The sequence below is a fragment of the Phaenicophaeus curvirostris genome, chromosome 2 (genome assembly GCF_032191515.1).
Source record: "Phaenicophaeus curvirostris isolate KB17595 chromosome 2, BPBGC_Pcur_1.0, whole genome shotgun sequence".
NCBI classification, from domain to species: Eukaryota; Metazoa; Chordata; class Aves; order Cuculiformes; family Cuculidae; genus Phaenicophaeus; species Phaenicophaeus curvirostris.
The window spans coordinates 103,815,489-103,837,262 of record NC_091393.1 but is presented as its reverse complement, the minus strand read 5'-3'; the positions used below and the strand labels follow the sequence as shown (position 1 = coordinate 103,837,262).

The window sequence follows — 21,774 nt, the reverse complement described above, 5'->3', positions numbered from 1 at the left end:
CTGCCCATGCTGGGGAGGGGTAGAACTGGATGGGCTTTAAGGTCCCTTCCAACCCAAACCATTCCATGAGTTCATTCTAGGATAGGTGAGGTTTCTCGGGGCCTCGTCCCGTCACATCCTCATTATATCCCAAGACAGGGATGGGCAACCTGTTCCTGCGCTTGACTGCTCTCACTCTGGAATTAGTGATTAACACTTGATGTATCTTGGTATAAATAAAGACATTCTGAGGCAGCACCTGCCTTCCCCTGACCGCTGTTCCCCTCAGCTGCCCCAGTTCCCGGTCCCATTCCCGGTTCCCCGCCCCGTGACGCGGCGGCCGGGCCCGGGCGGGGCGCGCCGCCCTCCTTCCCTCCCGGCATGGCGGCGGAGGAGGAGGAGAGCGACGTGGAGTGGGTGGTGGACACCATCGCCGGCTTCCTGCGGGGGCCCGCCTGGTCCATCCCCATCCTGGAGTTCATGGAGCAGAAGTGCGAGGGTGAGTGGGTGTGTGCCTGTGTCTGTCTGTCTGTGTGTCTGTCTCTCTGTCTGTATGTGTTTGTGTGTGTGTGTCTGTCTGTCCGTTTCTCTGTGTGTGTCTGTATGTGCACATGTGTCTGTGTGTGTCCGTGTCTCTGTGTGTGTCTGTATGTCTGTCTGTTTGTGTGTGTCTGTGTGCGTGCGTGTCTGTGTGTGCATGTGTCTGTATCTGTGCATGTGTCTGTGTGTCTGTCCGTTTCTTTGTGTGTCTCTGTGTGTGCATGTGTGACTGTCTGTGTGTTTCTGTGTCTGTATGTGCGCATGTGTCCGTGTGTGTCTGTGTGTCTGTCTCTATGTGTCTGTATCTGCATGTGTGTGTCTGTGTGTCTGTCTATCTCTGTGTCTTGTTCAGTTCTGTATGTGTCTCTGTATGTCTGTCCATGTGTGTGTCTGTTTCTGTGTGCGTATGTGTGTGTGCACATGTGCATGTGTGTGTGTGTGCTTGTGCATGTGTCTGTCTCTGTGTGTCTGTGTCTCTGTTTCTGTGTGTGCATGTGTGTGTGTCTCTGCATGTCTGTGTGCGTGTCTGTGTCCACATGTGCATGTGTGTATGTCTGTGTGTCTGTGTGCATGTGTGTGTGTCTGCATGTCTGTGTGTGTGTCTGTGTCCACATGTGCATGTGTGTGTGTGTGTCTGTGTGTTTGTGCCTCTGTGTGTTTGTGTGTCCCAGACTCACTCCTTCCTACTCTCCTTGCCCATCTTGGGGCAGGTGGCCCTGGGAGGGTGAAGAGAGTCTACAAGCAGTGGCCTGGGTTCTCTCTTGCGGAATTGTGCGGGAAGCGGGTGTTTGGGTCATGGAATTGTGCAGGGAGCGGCATTTGTGTGTCCGCGCTGAAGGCTGCGCACAGCCATGCTCTGCCCTTTGCCACCGCTTTGGGGATCAGGGTTCTTTGCCCGCTGCAAGCGGGTCTCTCCCTCAGCCGGCCGTGTTTCGGCAGTTCGCCTTCATTAGCTCGTAGAGGGGATTATGGCATGAGCTTACGGTGTGACACCCAAGCGGGTTCCTCATCCTGCTGCGCGTAATACCCTGACGTGGCTGGAAAACAGTCAGGGGCTTTTTAATGCTGTTCTGTAGCGAGGTGTTTTCCCTTAAGAAACAGGACAGTGTAATTAAAATACTCATCTGTCCCACTGGCCAAGCAGCTGGAATGGTCACAGGTGAATTCCTGCAGTTTTTGAACATTGGCAGTTAAGAAGCTGTAAGTCAATACTGCGGAAGCAACTCTAGTTAAATGTTCTTCCTCAAGAAAGAGCTGAGGGAACCATGCTCCCGGGAGACCTTAAAGCAACCTTCCAGTACTGAAAGGGGACTACAGGGAAGCTGGGGAGGGGCTCTTCATCAGGGACTGCAGGAATAGGATGAGGGGGGAACGGTTTTAAGCTGAAAGAGGGGAGATTTAGGTGAGGTAGTAGGAGGAAATGTTTTCCTGTGAGGGTGGTGAGGCCCTGGCGCAGGTTGCCCAGGGAAGTTGTGATTGCCCCATCCCTGGAGGTTTTCAAGGCCAGGTTGGATGGGGCTTTGAGCAGCCTGATGCAGTGTGAGGTGTCCCTACACATGGCAGGGAGGTTGGAACTGGGTGATCTTTAAGGTTCCTTCCAACCTGAACCATTCTGTTGTTCTATGATTTAATAATTTGAGGAATGCACTGGGTAAACTGGAAATACAGGCGAGTGTGGGGGGGGGTGGGGAGGTGGCTGGAATAGAGCTGTAGCTCTGTGTAAAGGAGCCTGAGGAGACCCATATAGGTGTACGTATGGAGTGAGGATACGAGGAAATAGGCTTTCTGTTGTAGAGATTTGGATAAATTAGTTCTGTTACTTACAGAACAATTTTTCTGCTGCCAAAGAACACCTAGATCCTTATGGTAGCGAAATAATTACAGCTTGGGCAAGTCTGAGAGTGTTGCCTAAGTCTTTTAGGAAAAAGGAAGCTTAATTTTGTGATTATTGAGACAAAAAAAAAAGTGAGAACCTGATGGCTGGTGATCCTGCCTGCAGGTGCACACGCACGAGAAGTATTAAAGTTGCTATAGACTGGTGTAGGATAGTTTTCTGTGGGTACTATGAATAAAATCTGCTCCTTTAGTGTTACCTGACAGGACATAGGATTCATTAACAATTTTTACTTTAAAATACTGGAGTCATGAAACTGAGGCTTCAAAATACATTTTCTTTCTAGGGGCTTACTAACATCAAGCTCCAAGGAGAACGGTTCTAACTATTAATGTGTTCTACCTGCTTGCCCTTACCCCTTCCTCCTCGCCTTCCTGCAGCAGGCTCAGCACAACTTCTGTAGTGGTCGGCCTCAGCGCAACTGGCCATGTCTTTTGCTGTGCATTTGTTCTCATTAGGGTCCCTTAAGAATTTTTGTTTCATATTCAGTGAACTAGACACACCTCTGATTCGGATCACAGCTTCTAAACAAGCTGCTTCTCAGTTATCCTGAATTGTTTCTACCCTTCCTAGGCTTTGCATGAGGCAGGATCACTGTGAGTACATACACCTTTCCCTAGTGCACTGGGAACGGGAGAGGTAATGCTGCTGGACTTTTCATAGCTATGGAGCAACAGAGAAATCAAGGCTAGATGCTTTCTCTTGGAAAGTCTGCCTGAACTTGAGGTTGGTCAGGCATTCTGATTGTCATTCAAAGGGTATAGGTTTGGGAATCGGGGAAATTGATTATCCCTCTCTGCAACTATGATCTCCCTTTAGAAGGTTGAGGGGAATTTACTGGCAGTAAGAAGATTTATGGAACCTCTGTAAATTTCCATGTAGTGTGAAGCAGGCTTATATAATGGTTGCTCCCTCCTAGCTGGTTTCTAGGTAAGTAAGTAGAGAACAAAGTAGAGAAATTACTTGCAGTAAATGATCTTCCAAAGTATCATTTGTGCTTCAGTGTGCTGTTGGACAACTCTCAGAAGCTATTGAGGAAAAAGAAAAGGCTTGAGAAGTGTTACTGCAATGCCAAGGTTGCTAAGAAGCACGGTTAAAGAAATGTGAAGTTGTAGTTACAGATACCTGCGCTATTTGCTTTTCCTTTCTATGAATATACTGTGCTGATTTGCTTGCTGGTTTTTTTTAACTGAGCTGTTTTGTTAGGACTGAATTCTCTTTGTTCTCAAAACTTTTATTCTTTGGGCTGAAAAAGCAAGTTAGCAACATTTTTATTAACTAACAGTCATTTGTGATTCCTCAGAACCTTAGTTTTGGTAATCGGTGTGTAAGGGATTTATTTTGGAACTGTAGTTACTTAGGCCAAGTCCTTGCATTTCAACTTATAAATGATCCTAATGGTTTTCTATCTGTTGATAATTGTTTGCTTTCTCTCTCTCCCTCTTTCTGGGGCCTAGATTATTTTCTCATGGTTTGATTAAATTCCTTTTATGTGTCTGTGAAACTAAAGGTAAATCCTTGCGTATGAATCCGAAGCAAGAGAAGGCTTTTCAGTTTCATTCAGACGTTCTAAAGTATTAATTGAAACATCATTTGGACATAGATAAGCTTGATAGTAGTTCTGTGCAGCAAAAGGTAAAGACAAGGTAGAAAAGGAACAAACATACATGGTTGCCTGTGACTCCCTTTCCTCTCTGCAGAGATCTGCTTCACCAGTCAGCAAGAAAGAGGGAGAGGAAGAGGAGTTCATTAGGTTTTCTTGCCAGTGCTTGTCCTTGAGGTCAGATGAGTCAATGACTCAGTCTAGCAGGGAGAACTTGTGCTGGACTTAACTCTCATCCCATTCAAAGAAACCTAGCAAAAGTTTTCAGTTTTAACAGGAAAATGGTGAGTTTGTTTCCCAGGATATCTGTTTTCCCTGGCTTATCTTGATAAGATGGTTCATCAGATCTTTGTTCGTGTCAGGTGACCGAAGACTCTGTGCCAAAATCTTAAGGAAAATAATGACTACGTGATTTAGGAGCCCTGACTCAAGGAAATCCAAGGTCTCTATTCAAAGTACTCCTTAATGCCACTTAACTTGGAGGAGATGCTGACTGCAGCTCACTTTACTTGGCATTGAATTTCATCCTCTTTTTGTTCAGAGCCTGAGAACAGAGTGCAGTTTGTGCAGACTCCCCATGTTGTTCTGCAGCTGTGGAAGGAGCGGGGCTTGGAAGCATCTCCTTGGCAGGGTGCGGCTGGCTGTTGGCACAGACGGTGGCTGAGGCGTGACATCCCTGCGTCACCCCCTCCTTCTGGTGCCCAGGCTGGGAAGGAGCAGTAGGAGGTAGGAGGGAACAGAGAAGCAGACAAAAGTTAAGGTCTGCAAGAGCTGTAAGGGAGATCCCCCAGAGCAGGGGAGATGCAGAAGACAGCAGAGGCAGTTAAGTGTCTTCACCCCCTTGAGTCTGATAATATGATGGAGCTGTTTTTTTTTCTTTTGCCACTTTAATTTATTCCAACATATTTTTAAAGCTTTTCTTTTCTTTTAAATCCCTTAATTAAAATATTTTCCTTGTGCAAAAATGAAACCAAATCAAATGCTGGTTTTCCATATTATGTTATTTAAAAAACAAGTTTCCCTTGCTTATTTGGAGTGCCTGAACTGTTTGGTTAGATTTCTGTCATTGCATTACTATATGTTGTTAGCAGTTGAAGCAAGTTCTTTCAGTTTTAGGGACAGCCGTCTCCTATCTCACCTTATCAGCATTCAGAGTGATGCTGCCGTAGGGCTGTCACACCTGGGAAATGATGTCTTCTACAAGTCACTCTAAATGTATGTGAAAATTATACTAATTCTATGCGCATCGGTACCATCTTCCATCAGAGGTGTCATATATGTATGAAGAATAAATTGCACTCGTTCCTCAATGTAAGCAGAATTCCCATTCCACAAATTACTTCAAAGCATGCACATACGAATTGACACATATAGTGGCTAATCTTGAAGGGGATTGAGGAAGTCTTATTTTAAGCCTCTACTTTAATTGCTAGGTTTTACATTACCTCTATTCATTGCTGACATGTTAAAAATGTAAATTAAAAAGAACCCCAAACTCTGGCTTTCAGTTTCTCTTATTTTCTGCTTCTTCCATCTGTTCTGTGGTGTGCATATCATTAGCTTGATATTTCCAGTTAAGAGTTCTTAATTTGAATTTGTGTGAATATGATTAACATGGCCTATACTATACAGATGCCCATTTTGTCTAAATCAGGATAGATGTAATTAAAAAATAACTTACCTTCAGCACATTTCCTCTTTGGGGTTATCTGTTTTTATGCAGGCAGAGTCTTGTTTTCCTGTATCCCCCTGGCTTTTCATTAAGTGGCATTTAAGAAAATTTGGTTTGAGTCATTAATACATCCACTACATGTAGAGAGAGAAATTTCCTGGTTTACATGTTGCCTCTGCTGTCTCAGAAGAACCTTATGCAAGTTCATGTGGTAGTTCTTGTATTAAACCTTCCTTTTTAGTGTATGTATCTGCTGAATCCTGAGCTTGCTTAGAGATCTTTCCCAGTATTAAAATACAAAATTTAATTACATTAAGTTACCAAAAGTACATGCTTAGCTTAATGGGTGGAAAAATACATCGCTGTTATCAAACATGGCCTATATTTTCATATGATTAAATATACTACCTTGTGAAGGTTAATCTTAAGTCATGGAATCATGGAATGGTTTGTGTTGGAAAGGACCTTAAAGATCATCCAGTTCCAGCCCCCCTACCATGGGCAGGGATGCTTCCTGCTGGATCAGGTTGCTGAAAGCCCCATCCAACCTGGCCTTGAACACCTCCAGGCATGGGGCAGCCACAACTTCTCTGGACAACCTGTTCCAATGCCTCACCACCTTCACAGTAAAAAATCTCTTCCTAATATCTAATTTAAACCTACCCTCTTTTAAGCTTAAAATTTTTATTTTTAAGACATAAGTTAATTTGTGTGTGTGGTTTTTTTTTTTTTTACCCCCACAGTTTTTGATGATGAAGAAGAAAGCAAGCTGTCTTACACAGAAATTTATCAAGAGTACCAGGCTCTGGTGAGCATTATTCAGTATATGTGGTATATTTCTAATAAGTGTAATTTGTTATTTAGAATTTTCTACCATTGCCTGTTGTAAGTGTTATTTAGAAATCCTTTGAGCCAGTAGTCATGCGTTTTCATACTTAAAGACATTTTTCACTAAATTAATGTATCTGCTAGCTAAAATACTGTACTTCTAAGCTTGATAATGTTCATATTTTCTGTCCAGTTACAATGACAAACAGCATGCTGTCTGAGAACATGGGTAACTTGTGTTTTGTTCAGTAAGGAGACTGGTAAATCTTTCAAATTAACTTTACATTATCAGAAAAAAACTACAGGAGATTTTTGGAGCATGCTTAAAATACCTATACACCAATGCACACAGATGTCTGAAATATTGTTTTGTAACAATACTCGGTAATGCTTGCTGTTAAAAAGCATCAGTTGAATAAAGACAGACCAACATCCATTTTTGCTTTGACTGTGGAGGGTTTCAGGTGCACATACTGAAGCTTTTTATCTACAGGGCAAAAACTGATGAGGAATACTAGCCAGGAGTCTGGGGAAAAGGGAGAAAGGTGAGATTCTTGGAAACTGGGGAAGCTAGTAATCAAATTTAACAATAAAAATGCTTATTTTGAAAAGTTCTTGAGAGTAAAAAAAAAGGAAAAAAAAATTAGCTATACTATTGCAATGATTTTTCTTTGAGTTTAAAAGCTATAATGTTAGCAGAAAAGAATATACACTTATTTTTAAAAAACACTAAGATTCTTAGGGAAAAAACTCTTAGAAAGTAAGGCTTATACTTTCTTACAGGTTGAAAGGTTGTTAGAAGACCATCTTAAAGAAGTTGGAATTAATGAAGAGAAATTTCAAGAAGCATTTTCATCCCCTCTTGCAAAGACACACACTTCACAGGTAGTTTTTCCTTCATTTAGGAACATGTAGATTAATCTTTAGCTTTATATTTGCACTAATGTAACAGGGTAGACATGAAACTTTGAAAAGTTTTCTTGTTAAAACTGTAATTTTCTAAGATATAACGTGCTTGTTTATATTATGAACCTTGACCAGAAAAATGTGTATCTTGAAAATAATGACAGACATTTGTGTAGTACCAGACGCCTTTTGAGATTCATTTTCTATGCTTTGTATTCTCTAAAACCAGCCTCTGTGCTAAGGGTGTTTCTGCCACCTGTATTTGCATATTTATCAGCTTTATGTTGGTCTTCAGTCTGCTTACAGTAGCAGACGAACTTAAAGATTGAAGCAATAGACATGTTCTGTAAAATAAAATATGTTTGCCTCCGATTTTATAAGAAACCAGTAAAATCTGTAAGACAAACATTAGGCTTGAGAAGACAAGGCATGGTTAGGCAGCTCTTCTGAGGATATCTTTCAGAATTGTCTCAGGTAAATTGAGTCAAAGAGTGGGAGCTTCTGCTGTCAGTTTAAATTTAATTAAGTTTAAAATTTAATTAAATCTCCCCCTAGATGTGTAACAAGCTTCTTCAGAGCACAGGTTCCTCACTCAAGCTTATGCATTTGTTCAGGAACTCAAACGAACTGCAGTTGTAAACTTCACTGGGAACCTTCTGGGTTTTGTGATGATATTGTTGTAGGCATAATTATCTAAGGACATAATCCTTCAATCCCTTTCTTGACTATTAGCTCAACTTATGTGGCTGGATAAAGTCATATAATTTCAATTTTAGTTACGATTTCTCTAGGGTTTTTAACTCTGTGCCTGTCTCCCCCCCACAGGCCATTTTGCAAACAGTGTTGGCAGCAGAAGATTTTAGACTGTTTAAAAAAATGATGGTACAGAAAAATATTGAAATGCAATTGCAAGCTATTAGAATCATTGAAGAAAGAAATGGTAAGAAGTGGTAAATGTGGGGCTTCTCTTCATCTGTGTGTATGAAATGCTGGTTCAGTTCCTGTTCAAGTCAGTGGAAAGCATTTAGGTGATGCTACTGGGACTAGGATTTCAATACTTGCAGTACTTTCAGTACTCACAGTTCTCAGTGACAGCTCTCTATAAGCCTTTTTAGATTAGCAGATTTTTTCAGTTCTGTTTTTCTGTGTAACTTGACTTAGTTTTTGTTAAGGAATTTTGGTGATAATTTTGAGTATAAAAAAATAAAACAGTTCATCAACAGTGACAATATTGATAGTTTAAATAATGCATCTTGCCCAGCAACATTGCTGTGCTGTCTGCCGTGCAGTTGCATATGGAAAATTAATACAGAATGCAAAAATTATGGCCTTTCATCATTCTAATATATACATGTTTTAAAAGAAAAGAAGAGCAGATAATTGACCTACACCACTGCTGCTTTGTTGATATTTCTAAAAGGATTTTGGTCTACTCACTCCTTTCTTCCATGTGTTTAGTTTTATTGTTTTGGTTTGTGTTCTTTACTACATGCATGTTTTTTTGGAGATTAGCTTTAAATTTTGAGTGTCATGTAACAGCTAAATTTGAAAATGGATCAGTTAGTCATGGCTGAATACAGGAAATGCCATATAATGGTCGGTGTGGAATATGGCTTGTTCTTTACCCATAGATTTCAAAACTTTCATACAGTCATGGAATGATTTGGGTTGGAAGGGACCTTTAAAGCCCATCCAGTTCTACCCCCGTGCCACGGGCAGAGACACCTCCCACTGGTTCAGGGTGCTAAGGTCCCATCCAACCTGGCCTTGAACACCTCCAGGGATGGGAGATCCTTGACTTCTCTGGGCAACCTGTGCCAGGGCCTCATCACACTCACAGGAGAAAAATTCTTCCTAATATCTAATCTAAATCTCCCCTCTTTCAGCTTAAAACTATTCCCCCTCATCCTATCCCTGCAGTCACTGATAAAGAGCCCCACCTTTGCTGTAGCCACTTTCAGTGCTGGAAGGTCAGTATAAGGTTTCCTCAGCCTTCTCTCCAAGCTGAACAACTCCAACTCTCTGAGCCTGTCCTTGTATGGGAGGTGCTCTAGCCCTCTGATTATCCTTGTGGCCCTCCTCTGGACCTGTATTTTAGAAAATTTTGCCTTTTTACTACTAGCAACTTGATGATCAGGATATGGAGGCTTTTTGGAAATAGTTACAGAGAGGAAGAATTAAATGTATTTTTTTTTCTTTCTCCTCTATGCCTGAAGAAGAATGGAGTATTATTTTCTTTACAGTAATGCATACATTTTGCCATTATTGAATAGGTGTGTTGCCTGACTGTTTGACAGAGGGTTCTGATGTATTCAGTGAAATTGAACAAGAAGAAATGAAAATACTGAAGGAGGTTCTAAGGTAAATATTGAAGCAGTTCTACTTCATAAATTATTTAAAAATAAAAAATAAAAGTATGTAGAGCTGAAGTCTTCCAGCCTTTTCCAGGAAATGAAGGACATTGCCTTCATCATCCAGATGACCTGAATGTTCTTGTCAAAATCCTACTGAAGAGAAAATACTGGTGCTAGACAGTAGGTGCGACCAGGAACATTTGAAAACTGAGAGATAACTGCTCCACCATGAGGAGCTGACTTGGTGGTGCATGGAATGATGTGCAACTTTGAGCCCCAGCATTTCCATTTCCACTGAATCTCCAGGTAGACCTGAAGTTAGACCTGTGCTAGATCCCTCTGGACCACGGGACCCCACTAGCTGTAATCCATTCAGGGAATACCCTAAACATTAAAGCCTTGGAAAGGCCAATTCTGCTTTTGCTGTAGGCTTTATTCCTTTCTACAACTTCCTTCTTAGTTGTGTTCAGTGACTGTCACTATGATCTAAGATTATGTGTGAGGACTGAGAGGACTTCTATAGATTCTCCTCCACTCCTGGTTCACACGTGTATAGGCATAATCTTAATAGCAGATTAATCCATTCAGGTTATATTAAATTATGCTATGTCCCACTGTATTCTGGCAATATGTCCCTCCGTGTCTTTAAAGAAGCAAATGAAACATGGTATAGATAAGCCCTGAAAATGCTTACATAGCTATTTTTGCACAGGGAAAGATAGACCGAGGATGGTGCATTCTGTTTGTTTATCTTAATTACTTATTTCTATTAAGAGTGCATTTTAATTTAAGTCATGGAAGTATTTTGGATACTAAGAAATTCACATTATCCTGTAATTGTTTTGATAGTCCTTAAATATTTAAGCAGTGCTAAATTTACCTGATACTGAAGATACCTTAAGTATTTACTCGTATTTTGTGTTACAGGAAATCGAAGGAAGAATACGAAATAGAGCAAGAAAGGAAAAGGGCTGAAGAAGTGAGTATCTTGCCTTTCCTGATGAGTTATGCTGATGATTAAGACATACTCTGATATCCCTGTCTGGGGTGTCAACTTTATCGTTTTAAGGCAATGTGTACCATCCTAAGCAAATAAAAGGTCTGTCAGGAAGGTCTTACTGACACTTCTTTCTATAGGTCTGATCTATTGTTTACGTTTTTCTTGGTGATATCATTGACAGTAGTGCTGTACATGATACCATTTAACTGTCAGTCATTTAGTGGAGCTCCTATGATTAGTTTTTCAAATTCAGATTCTTAAAGTCCTGGAAATGAATGTCAACCTTTCAGATCCAGAGAACATCTGAATTACTAATATTGTCAAGATCAAAGACACGTCAAAGTATAAGCTTCTTAGAGATTATAGCATTCGTAATCCTTCAGGAATTTTAAGGAACACTTTATAGACAGTATAGTTACTAATTAAGTCTGTACAACACTGCCAGAACCTAATCACCAGGAATCAGAAATCCTCTCCAAGTTAGACCATCACTTGGTCTCTGTTGGAGTAAAGCACGTGGAAAGGTAAGTGAATGTAGACAGGAACTGGCTAAATTGCTATTCATCCAGCAACCAAGAAACAAATTGGAACTAAAATCAGCTACAGTGGAATTATAGGTTTTTTTAAAAGGGAGCACAATTGCTCTTCTTTTCTGCCATTAGGAAACTGAGCATACTAAATTTGAAAAGCACTGTTTCTTCAACCTGAACTGACGAAGGAAATGGCCTGAAGACTAAACGTAGCTAGTGCAGAGGTGGACATTTTTATTTCCAGCCCTGCTCCCCAGTTCAAACCCAGGATAGCTGCAGGTGACAGCCATGCCACTGAATGCAAATCCTAAACATTCTACCAAATCAAACCTCTCTCCCAGTGTCTGATGCTGTAGAAGAGTGGTGACAAAACTCCTCTTTGCTATATTACAATGATAGATTCCAGGAAATGAGTCACCTCTTCTGCTGAATTTCTTACAAAACAACCATGAAGCTCAAGCTTTGGCTCATTTTAAGAGTTAAATGATGCAGGCTTATCCAAATCTTTATAGACCCATCAATATCAATATTGTTGATAAACAAGCCAGATTAGAGGCCCCAGTCAAGTTCACCTGGACAGAGAAGGTCAAAATTATTGTTCAATAATATATTTTTGTTAGAGAATGTTCTAATACAAAATACTTTAATATTTGGATGAATGCTAGGAGAGTCTGACATTAATTAGATGGATGATGAACATCATAAATGTTTTCTGGGCAAATCCCAGCTGGCTTTACTATTTTCAGAGGTGGGTTACATTGACAAGATTTCCCAGACAAGTGTAGCCATGAAACAATAGTGTCGTGAATTATCCACACCTGTTGTTTCAATTCAGCTGATTATTTCTCCATTTCTGTGGCAACATCAGTATATGTTCCTGATTCTCCTACTGTGTGGTACTTCAGGCCATCAGCTTGAAAGTCACATGTGAAGTGTGGCAAAAAAACTCCCTACATTATCTATTTGTAGCTGTGAAACAAAATACCAATTTGCCTAATATTCTAAATTCTGTCTGTTGATGAGGGAAGAGATTTTGAGCTAAAATATAAATGCTCACTTATGACTATAAGCCAGTAAGAGCCTTCCTATTAGTAAAACAAAACAAGTAGTTTGCTTTTGTTCACTTTGTCAATGCAGTATGTGGTGTTGATAACATAATTTTAGCTGAAAGTTCTTTTGGGAGTTTTCTTGCTGTTGGTACTTTAATGCCTGATGTACAGTGCCAGGAAATGTAATGCTTGGTTTCGTTTGTTTGTTTGTTTTTCTTTAAGGCACGTGATAAATGTAAATCACCAGATGTTACCTGTAGTTTACCAGGAGATTCAAGAGAAGGTGGAAGAGTTAAGGAATCCACCAAGGGAGCTGATGATTCAGAAGAAACCCCAAAATTCCCATTAGGTAATTTTATGGGAACGTGCACTGCTGAGCGTGCAATGTGACACTGTTTTCAGATTATTGAAGAGTCCACTTGTCAAGATTTTTAAGGACCTGGCTGGATAAGTCTGCGACTAAACCAGCCTGGCTTTGATATTAGCCCTGCTTTGAGCTGAGCATTTGCACTACGTGGGCTGCAGAAATACCTTCCAACTCAAGTTGGTTTATTATTCAGTGATGTTATATGTCATCTCCAACTGGAGGAGAAACACAGGAGTCGAAGAACAGTTTTCATTGTTCGGTTTACTGTGCTTATGCTGCCATTATTGTTAAGAGCAGTATGTTCCCTATAAGCAACTATGAGTCCTTTACTCAAAGTTCTTTCTCTTTCTGTGTGTGGCCATTATAGATTTACTCTGTAAATGTACAACATTTCTTGATAGCAATCAATATTTCTGAAGGAACCACCTTTAAACTGTTAAGATTCATTCCAGCCGAACTGTCAGGCCACCAAACTGAATCTTTTTCCCTTTGGTTCATATTTTTGTTAATTATTTTAATCTTCTCAATTTTACATTTTTGGTTTTGAGTGGGATTGTGACACTTAGCAACTCACATTGCTAAGGAGAGCTCTTTGGAGTAGTCTTGACCTTTACCCAGATTTTGTAGTGCAAATTGTCTGAACTGTTTTGTAGATGATTATTTGCTGGCCAAGCAATTGCTTTTCCAGAGAGGAGGAAAAATGGAATGACTGGTTGTGACGGAGTTGCTTTCAGCATGTTTGTATCGCAGCTAAAGCACAAGGGTGCCGACCTGTTCAGGAAAGCAGCACAATTCTTGGATGATAACAAGCTCATGTATGTGTGTATACATGCATGCACAAACATATAGGTCTGTATGTATATACACACATGTATCTATGTATGTAGGTATACATAGGTGGTCTTCAAAACCAAGTTGCATCTCAGTGAGACTTGCTTTCTTAACAGTTTGTGAAAAATCTGTAGCTTAATATTCTAAGGTCACTGCCAAGAGTATAGTTCCAACTTTGGGAGATAATAGTCTGTGCTGTCTTCAATTATGTTTTTCCTGTCTTTGTATGCATTCACAGGAAGTTTTCATATCACAGACACTTGAGCTGGATACTTTTAGCCCTGCTAGTACCTTTGGGGCATACTTGCTCCTTGGATTTTTGTTTGATGACCGTTAATAGATGAAGTGGTTGTGGGATCCTCCATTCTATTAAACTGAGTTAGTGTCTTTCACACTAGGAAACTTAAGAGAAAAATTGTATCGTTGACCTTTTAAATATCTCCCCTGACCCTTTTATCCCTTCTGTCCCTTGCTGAGGTTCTGTTATGTTTATTTGAACTCTTCTTCTCTTCCCTCCACCCTCAGACGTATAGGAAAGGCCTGCAGGTATACATACTTGCATTCTTCTCTCCTCCCAGCCTGCTTTTACTATTAATTTTACATAGCAGTGCCATCTTGCAATGGCACCACTAAACTGTGTCTGTCCTGCAGTGGTGGTTTTCCTGGTTCAAGAGGGAGGCACATTCCTAGCAAATATTCTGTCTGCAGTGCTTAATCCTGTGCTTGAGAGACAGGAGATCTTGAAGCTCAGGAGTGCAGAGAAGTCCTTACTAAGTGCAGCCTTTCTGTGCTGTCCAAGTGCCTCTCAGCTGGTGCTGAGCATTCCCCTGCTCTTTAAATGCCAAAGAAGAGACGGGACTACAGAAAGTTTAGCTCCTTGGAAATCTTCGTCCTTGTAGAACCGGCATGTTGTAGCACTGTGGCTGCCCAAAGAGGCTACTGAGAAAGTTTGTCACAGCTTAGCCTCTAGTATCACCTTTTACAAAAGTGTTTTGTGGTAGTGGTGGCAAAAAATCAAGAAGAATCTGTCCTGGGAACCTTCTTCTTCCAGACTCATTTCTCATAGAACCGAGGACCAGCCTCCGGATCAGGGTGATATTGTCTGTTCCGAAAACATGGGCTAGAGGTTTGTCTTGGATAACAGGATCGTATCCTTCGCTTGACTTGCTTTTCACTAGCAGTTTGTGCCCCTCCAGGGTGGCAGAAGAGCTGCTGTCCTCTCACCTTGGTTGGTCCCTGACCCTTGCAGCCCACCCGACCTCTTCTGAGATCCTGGCTCCACATTCCCCCTCCTATGGTTGTGTTACTAAGGAGCAGGACTGCTTGCCTGTGTCGACCTGAGCTTGAGGAGGAATCCCATATCTAGTGAGTATCAGCTGCCTTGGCAAAATGGCCCTTGCATGAACCAGTTCTTGGAGTCAGGAAAAGGAAGAACTTCTTTCCTTTGTTTTTCATTCCTTCCAGTCTGACACACATTTCTCTTCCTCCAGATGCACAGCATTTCTGTTATCTTTTGCTAGCTCCCTTTCACTTTGTGACTAAAGATTTCAGTTTGTGGACCCCTGAGAGCTTTCCACTGCATAATGAATTCAAATTTAATGCTAGTTGCCTTAGTTTTCTTAATTTCACTTCGACGAGCCCCTCACAAATAGTTTAGACCTTGCAAAACCATCGAATCATAGAATGATTTGATTTGGAATGGACCTTACCAGTACCAAACCCCCTGCCATGGGGGTCTCCCATAAGGTCTCCCCGGCACCTTCTCTTCTCCAGCCTAAACAACTCAACCTCTCTCAGCCTGTCCTCAGTATGGGAGGTCTTCCAGTCGTCTGATCATCTGTGTGGCCTCCTCTGGACTTGCTCCAACAGATCCATGTCCTTCCTGTGCTGAGGACTCCAGAACTGAACGCAGGTCTCACAAGAGCAGAGGGGCAGAATCTCCTCCCTCAGCCTGCTGGCCACACTTCTTTTGATGCAGCCCAGGATATGGTCGGCTGTCTGGGCTGTGAGCATGCATTACTAGCTCATGTTGAGCTGCTCAACAACCAGCACTCCCAAGTCCTTCTCTTCAGGGCTACTCTGAAGCAATTCCTCCCACACTTTGACCACCCAACTTGTTGCACCACAGAGAGATCAGAAGGGTGAATTTCATAGTAACTTCCATGCTCAGAGCCTCAAAGTACAAGTGACGTTTCCAGTGTTCTTGGATGCTACTTCCCTGCCTGGGCAGGGCAGCTGCTTCAGAAGTTACACTTGTGTTTGCACTGTGTACTGTGCGGTTAAGAAGGATGCAGCATCTGCTGGAGTGGTCCTGAGTGCTTGTGTGTAGAGAAGATTCTGAAGTAATTCTCTGCATGGAGAAGAGTGTTGCTTAGTCACCCACAGTGTGAATGTACATATAGATGGGTTCTCAAAGGAAAAAAAAGGTTACGTACCCGTAACTGTAATTCTTTGAGATGTGCTGTCTATTTGTACGTTCGCTATCCAGCTGCCTTCCCTTCTCTTCTCAGTATCTTTTCAGATTCGTGGGTTTAGTGACATTGAGGGTACTATGGTCATATCCTACAGGTACTGCTAAGACACAAACATCTCCAGCTTGAGTGTTTGCGATATGGACAGCAACAGTGTAAATTCATATACACACATTTCAAAGAACTGCTTTCTGGTGAGTAGCGATTGCAATGCTGGTCATGGTGTGGGTGCTTGGTATGCAGTGTCTGGTTTGAATATTTTTTTCCCTCTGCTTGTTAATCAGATGGCTCTAGCATGAGGGCTTTTTCAAGCAATTTTAACTCCGACCTCTCACAGTGCCTCTAAGAACTTTTATTGATCACACAAAAATGTTCTTGGGAGCATCAAGACTTCCAGCAGGCACATTTTGGTGAAATGCAAATTCTTCAACTTGACCTTTGTTTCACATTTCTGTCCTGGTTTGTTTTCCATACTTGGAGTAACATTTCCTCTCCTTTGCCTTTCTCCCTACCTTTTCACAATTATGTATCTTGTAACTTTCTGTACTAAAGAAAGCAGCAGTGTTCAATGTGTATTAGTTGCTCTGATTTAAAAGACAATTGAATGGTGTTCACCATGCACTAGCATCTGGTAGAGACCAAGGAGGGCACTTGTACCTTGGGACTCATGCGTATTATTTTTCAACATTACAGCAAGAATCTGTGGTCCAGCACTGTAGAATTATAATTGGCTACTTCAGTCATGTGTTTCAAGGTGGATATTATGGATAGACTCAAACTGACTGAACACAGTAAAACTTGTATTTTGCTGCCTGTATTCTTGCATTGCCAAGAGGTAATTGGTGCTTAGGTGATTTCCTGGGATAAAACTCAGTGCTGTTCTAAAGGAAGAAAAGGTGAGGTTTAACTAAGATCAAGTGCTGGAAGAAGCAAAGTTACAGAGTGCCGTGCTGAAAATAGGGAGCATAGTCAAAAAATCAAGCACTGGCAGAGGCTGCCCTGGAGGTGTTTAAAAGTTGGGTAGATGGGGACATGGTTTAGTAGTAGACAGGTGTGGTTGGAGTCAGTGATCTCTAAGGTCTTTTCCAACCTAATGGTTCTATCTATCTGGACATTTTGAGGCATATTTTAAAGAAGCCTTTTCATTTCTAGTGGAAGTATAATAGGAGCAGCAACTTACCTTACTCGGGAGTAGTTGTAAGGGAGGTGAAGTGTTAGGATAGTTCTGAAAACATACTCTGCTCTACAGTCTGGCGACTGGGGAGGCTTTGACTTTGATGTCAATACCTGTGATGCCATCTCAGACACCATGGAGTTCAGTGGGATGCAAGGCAAACCTGTCCTTGGTACCTGCAGAGATAGGAAAGGCACAGCTGGAATCAGTACAGGGTTACTTTTCTTTGTCAGCACAAGCAGTGTTTGTCCCAGAAGAAAGCGAGGTGAATGGGATATTGTGCAGGACTGTTCTCTTGCACAAGATGAGGGACTTGATAGCGAGTGGAAGACACTGGAAGCTGCCAAGCCTGGTTTGCACCACGGCTGTGCAGAGCTCCCTGGCACCCACTCACCAGTCCAGCTGGGGTGCCCAGCCCTGCCAGCATCGGAAACCTGGTGGGTTCCCACTCTGTCCTTACACTGGGGCAGGGTCAGGTCTGAAGAGGAGTAACGGCTGTGTCAGTGTAATGCTTCACACCTCTGGAGCTTCGCTTCCCCCTTCTTCTGGACAAGTGCACTTAAATACAGTATTTTCCAATTCCTTTCTCTGATGCTGAACACTGAACCAGTGCACTTGTACTTATGAGTTTGCTAAAGGACACCTTACAGGCTGCTGATTACTGGCTCTGCTCGCCAAGACAGACATTGAAAACAGAACATCAGTATGGATTGTCTGTTGGGATGTTGAATATGAGGTTGCATTCTAAGCATTTGACCATAATCTATAATTCATTGCAGTAGAGGTACTTACTCACTTTCATAGTGCATGTACTATATCTATGCATTTTTGAAAGAAAGTTTTATTAATAAAAAGGGGAGAAATGTGATTTGTTTTTAAATTTTCTGTTTCATCAGAAGAGGCATCTGGTTATTTTAAGAAACACGGATTTCTCATTTGATATGTTTCTGTTTTTTCTAATTGTTTTCTATGTAAAATTGCTGTTTAGAGGCATCTCGGAAACCTGTGAGGGAAGACTTAAAACCAGTACGCCCACTACCGAGAGGAGCAGAGAGCTCACCTCAGCCATCGCAGTCCAAAGGGAAGGAAGAGATTAAGAAAAGGTCAGCTGGAAAGAGTGCAGAAAGTGCAGCGCAGAAAGCTGGGATGAAAGGATCTGTAAGTTTAAAACAAACAGAGAAGACACTTCCCCCCCACCCCCTGCCAAATATAGAGCCAGAATGCAAGAAGACAGTATTACATTTAAATGTATATTTTCTAATATTGTAGTCAGGTTGTTTTGTTTAATCCAGGGTGCAAACACTGCTTTATGGTATTCACCAGTTTAATTTATATGAAGTTCAGATCATCATTTCAGTTTTAGAATGGAATTAATCATTCAGACTTTGTCCCATGATAATTAATTAGTAGGTAGTTCTGCCTTGAAACCTTAACTTGGATTTTTTGTTTTAGCAAATTAAAGAGGCAGATACGATGTAAATGCTTCTATCTCACAAATACATAACTTGCATCCCAAAAACTAATTTCAAAATGTATTCTGAAAAAAAATTCCAGAATTCATCAGAACCCGAAGAACAGCAGCTGAAGCAGCGCGAGGACTACCTGAAGAAGAAACGCGACATGCTGATGGCTGCAAAGAAGGAGTCAAGAAATAACGTACCTTTACCAACAAACACCAACCAGAAAGAGGAGGAATCGTCTCCAAAAGAGGTGAAGGAGTCAAATGGTTTAATCATCCTGACCACTTTATAAAACCCCACAGATGATTTCAGTGACGATGTCTGTGTTGCTGCCGGAGATTGTAGCAGGATAAAAGCAATGAGTGGGACAAGTTAAGAGGAAGCATTTTCAAATTTCTCTTTTAGCAGAAGCTTGCAGGCTAGAAGTTTTAGGGATTAAGTTAGCATTATTTTGTTTCCGTATCCTCACATCCTCATAATTAATTTAAGTTTATGAATGGCTAAAATGCTGATCTCCTAATACACATCCTGCTGTTTGGGCTGCCTGAAATCCCTGGGACTCTTTTTTTTTTTTCCCAGCTCGAAATGAGAAAACCCTTTTTCTTTTGTGAAGTCTTATTTTACAGAGGTAACAAATTTGCTCAGTTCTTTTGTTCTCTTGAGAGTTTTGTGCCTGTTTCAAATGAGGAAATCCTTGATTTCTGTCCATCAGCTGCTGGAATCTAAGTGACACGATGACAATGCACTTGTGAAAGAGAAAGCACCCTGCAGGGTGGATGCTGCTGTCATCTACCCAGTTTCCAAAAGGAAAAGATGAGGCTGTGAGAGGGTTGGAAGCACTGAATGGTAACCGTGCACTGTTGGAAGAGGCACAGCTGGTGAGCCAGCCCCAGTCTTCAAGGTCTTTTTCTTTGTCCAGAGGCTGTTTTCTGCTCAGGGTTGCACGTGAAGTTCCTTAGTGAATTAACTATATGTTCCTTGACTTGACACAAGTGCTAAAATTACAAAAATTCTTGCAGCACAAGCATGATAGAAAATCTAGTTTGGGAAAAAAAGTATAAATCCTATCAGAGAAATAAAGTACAGACATAAAAAGCCAGTGTCCTGTGACAGGAACAGCCCTACCGATTGTGAGGTCTTTATCAGCAAAAAATCCCAAACAACTTCGTGTTCATCGTCGTTATGGTTTGTGTGATTTAAGGCATTGACCACAAATAGGTCTGATCTACATTTTTAAGAAAAGGAACACTTGAAAACTCTCAACAAAAATAAAGCTAGCGAAGACCTTAATGTTCACACAAAACGATGCTGTAACAATTATGTTTAAAAAAAAAAGCCCAACCAAACCAAATAACTCACTACTCTTCTTTACTGAGCACCTGCCTCAGCCCACAGAGCAGCTGTTGCTGCAGGGATCTTTCAGAGTTGCGGAGCATTTTCTTACGCTCAGAGTGTGTGAAAACCACTGTTGAGCGGGGAACTCCCAAAACAAGTGAGCGGCAGTGGTGACTGTGAGGGCTCCTCCCAGAGTGAGCGATACAGGGCAGTGGAAGAAAGGCAGATTGCTGGGAAGAGCCGCTCGTCCACATCCTGGGCTCTGCTTCCCGAGAAATGGAATTGTATTCTTTAAATCATCCTGGATAGCAAGCAAATTTGTGGGAGTGCTGCTGCAGCCCCAGGTTTGCATGGGATGTTACTTGGTGGCTGGAGGAGACCCTGCGTGTCGGGGACCTGATCCAGCTCAGCCGGCGTTAGCAGTTTGGGAAGTGACCAGGAAAGCCAGTCGGTGACAGTTTGTTTTCATTTTGTTTTTAGGAAATGTCAGAAGAGAAGCAACGATTACTGCAAAAGAGGAAAATGCTTGCAGAAAAACTAAAAGAAGAAGTTATTAACAAGCGGTAATTTTAAGAAGCTCATTGCAGATCCCGGTAACATAAATGTGGTTTTAGATTAAATGGCATAATTGAATGGATTTGTTTTCCAATATTGTACTTGTTTTATAGAACTTTCAGACAAGCAGCTTAGTACTTTGTATATAAAATATTTAAAATTATACACTGAAAAGACACTAGAAATGCTTATTTTCCAGAATGCTGGAAACTCATTGACTGTCACTGGTATGTTGACCAGTGAGGCCATTTGCCATTGCTGCAGCACACAGATTTTCTAAACCAGTGGCCTCAGCCACTTGATATTATCTAAAACTGAAGCGGACACTGAGATCTGTTAAATAATTCCTATGTGAATGATTCTGAATGAATTAGAAATGTTAACTTTTTTTATTTTAGAAGTTCTAGAACTTTGTTCCTTTTATTAGAATATAATAAACAAATTGCTGTTTTTCAGCTGTGCAATGTAATAAAGCCTGATTTCACAAGGAAGCGCAACTATGATCATTTTATTTTCAAGTAAGATGATGCAGCTCGGAGTCGAGACATCTGTGCATGAGCTCTCATGTTTTGCAGATCTGGGGCAAGTTACCAGGTCTTAGGTCCAATTTTGCTGTGATTATAGAACCATGGAATGCTTTGGGTTGGAAGGGACCTTTACAGGTCATCCAGTCCAATCCTCCTGCAGGAGCAGGGACATCTTTAACCAGATTAGGTTGCTCAGAGTCCCATCTGACCTGCTCCTGAACGTTTCCAGGGATGGGGCCTCCACTACCTCCCTGGGCAACCTGTACCAGTGTTTTACCACAGTCATTGTAAAAAATTTCTTCCTTACATCCAGTCTAAACCTACCCTCCCTTAGTTTAAAACCATTACTCCTTGTCCTGGCACAACAGGTCTTGCTAAAAAGCCTGTCCCCACCTTTCCCGTAGGCCCTTTCTGTACTGGAAGGCTCCTAGAAGGTCTCCCTGCAGCCTCCTCTCTAAATGCAGCTTTAAGGAAAAACGATTGCTTTATGTGCAAGGTGAAAGCTCGGGACGGCACAAGCAATTCAGTTTCAAAGCAGAAATTTTTTTGAAAGCTTGTTCCCTGGTTACAGACTTAAAGCAGGAACATTTACAGGGCGCCAGGCCGCAGCTGCCTGCAGCAGTAACCACAGTGCAAGAACCAACCAATCCATTCACATTTCATGTAACTTTTTATTAAAATAGCCTTTATAACTGATGC

The 21,774-nt window shown here is 41.5% G+C and overlaps 1 protein-coding gene across 2 annotated transcripts; it reads left to right on the top strand.

The window, feature by feature from the left end:
* Nucleotides 1-351: 351 nt before the first annotated feature.
* Nucleotides 352-21,047, top strand: CFAP36 (cilia and flagella associated protein 36). Of its 2 annotated transcripts, XM_069850226.1 has the most exons (10): nucleotides 352-478; nucleotides 6,432-6,496; nucleotides 7,300-7,401; nucleotides 8,248-8,362; nucleotides 9,696-9,783; nucleotides 10,704-10,755; nucleotides 12,578-12,704; nucleotides 18,187-18,356; nucleotides 18,753-18,908; nucleotides 20,474-21,046. In XM_069850226.1, exons 1-10 carry the CDS (start codon nucleotides 361-363, stop codon nucleotides 20,558-20,560), a joined length of 1,080 nt encoding a protein of 359 aa, XP_069706327.1. In that variant the 5' UTR covers nucleotides 352-360; the 3' UTR covers nucleotides 20,561-21,046. The 2 variants fall into 2 exon arrangements, with proteins under 2 accessions (XP_069706327.1, XP_069706328.1); XM_069850227.1 differs by lacking the exon at nucleotides 18,753-18,908 and having other exon boundaries at nucleotides 20,474-21,047.
* Nucleotides 21,048-21,774: the final 727 nt, after the last annotated feature.

Coding starts and splice junctions, on each gene's coding strand:
- CFAP36 (XM_069850226.1), top strand. CDS start 361: ATGGCGGCGGAGGAGGAGGAGAGCGACGTGGAGTGGGTGGTGGACACC. Junction 9,784..10,703: donor ATACTGAAGGAGGTTCTAAG/GTAAATATTGAA, acceptor TTTGTGTTACAG/GAAATCGAAGGAAGAATACG. Junction 12,705..18,186: donor AACCCCAAAATTCCCATTAG/GTAATTTTATGG, acceptor ATTGCTGTTTAG/AGGCATCTCGGAAACCTGTG.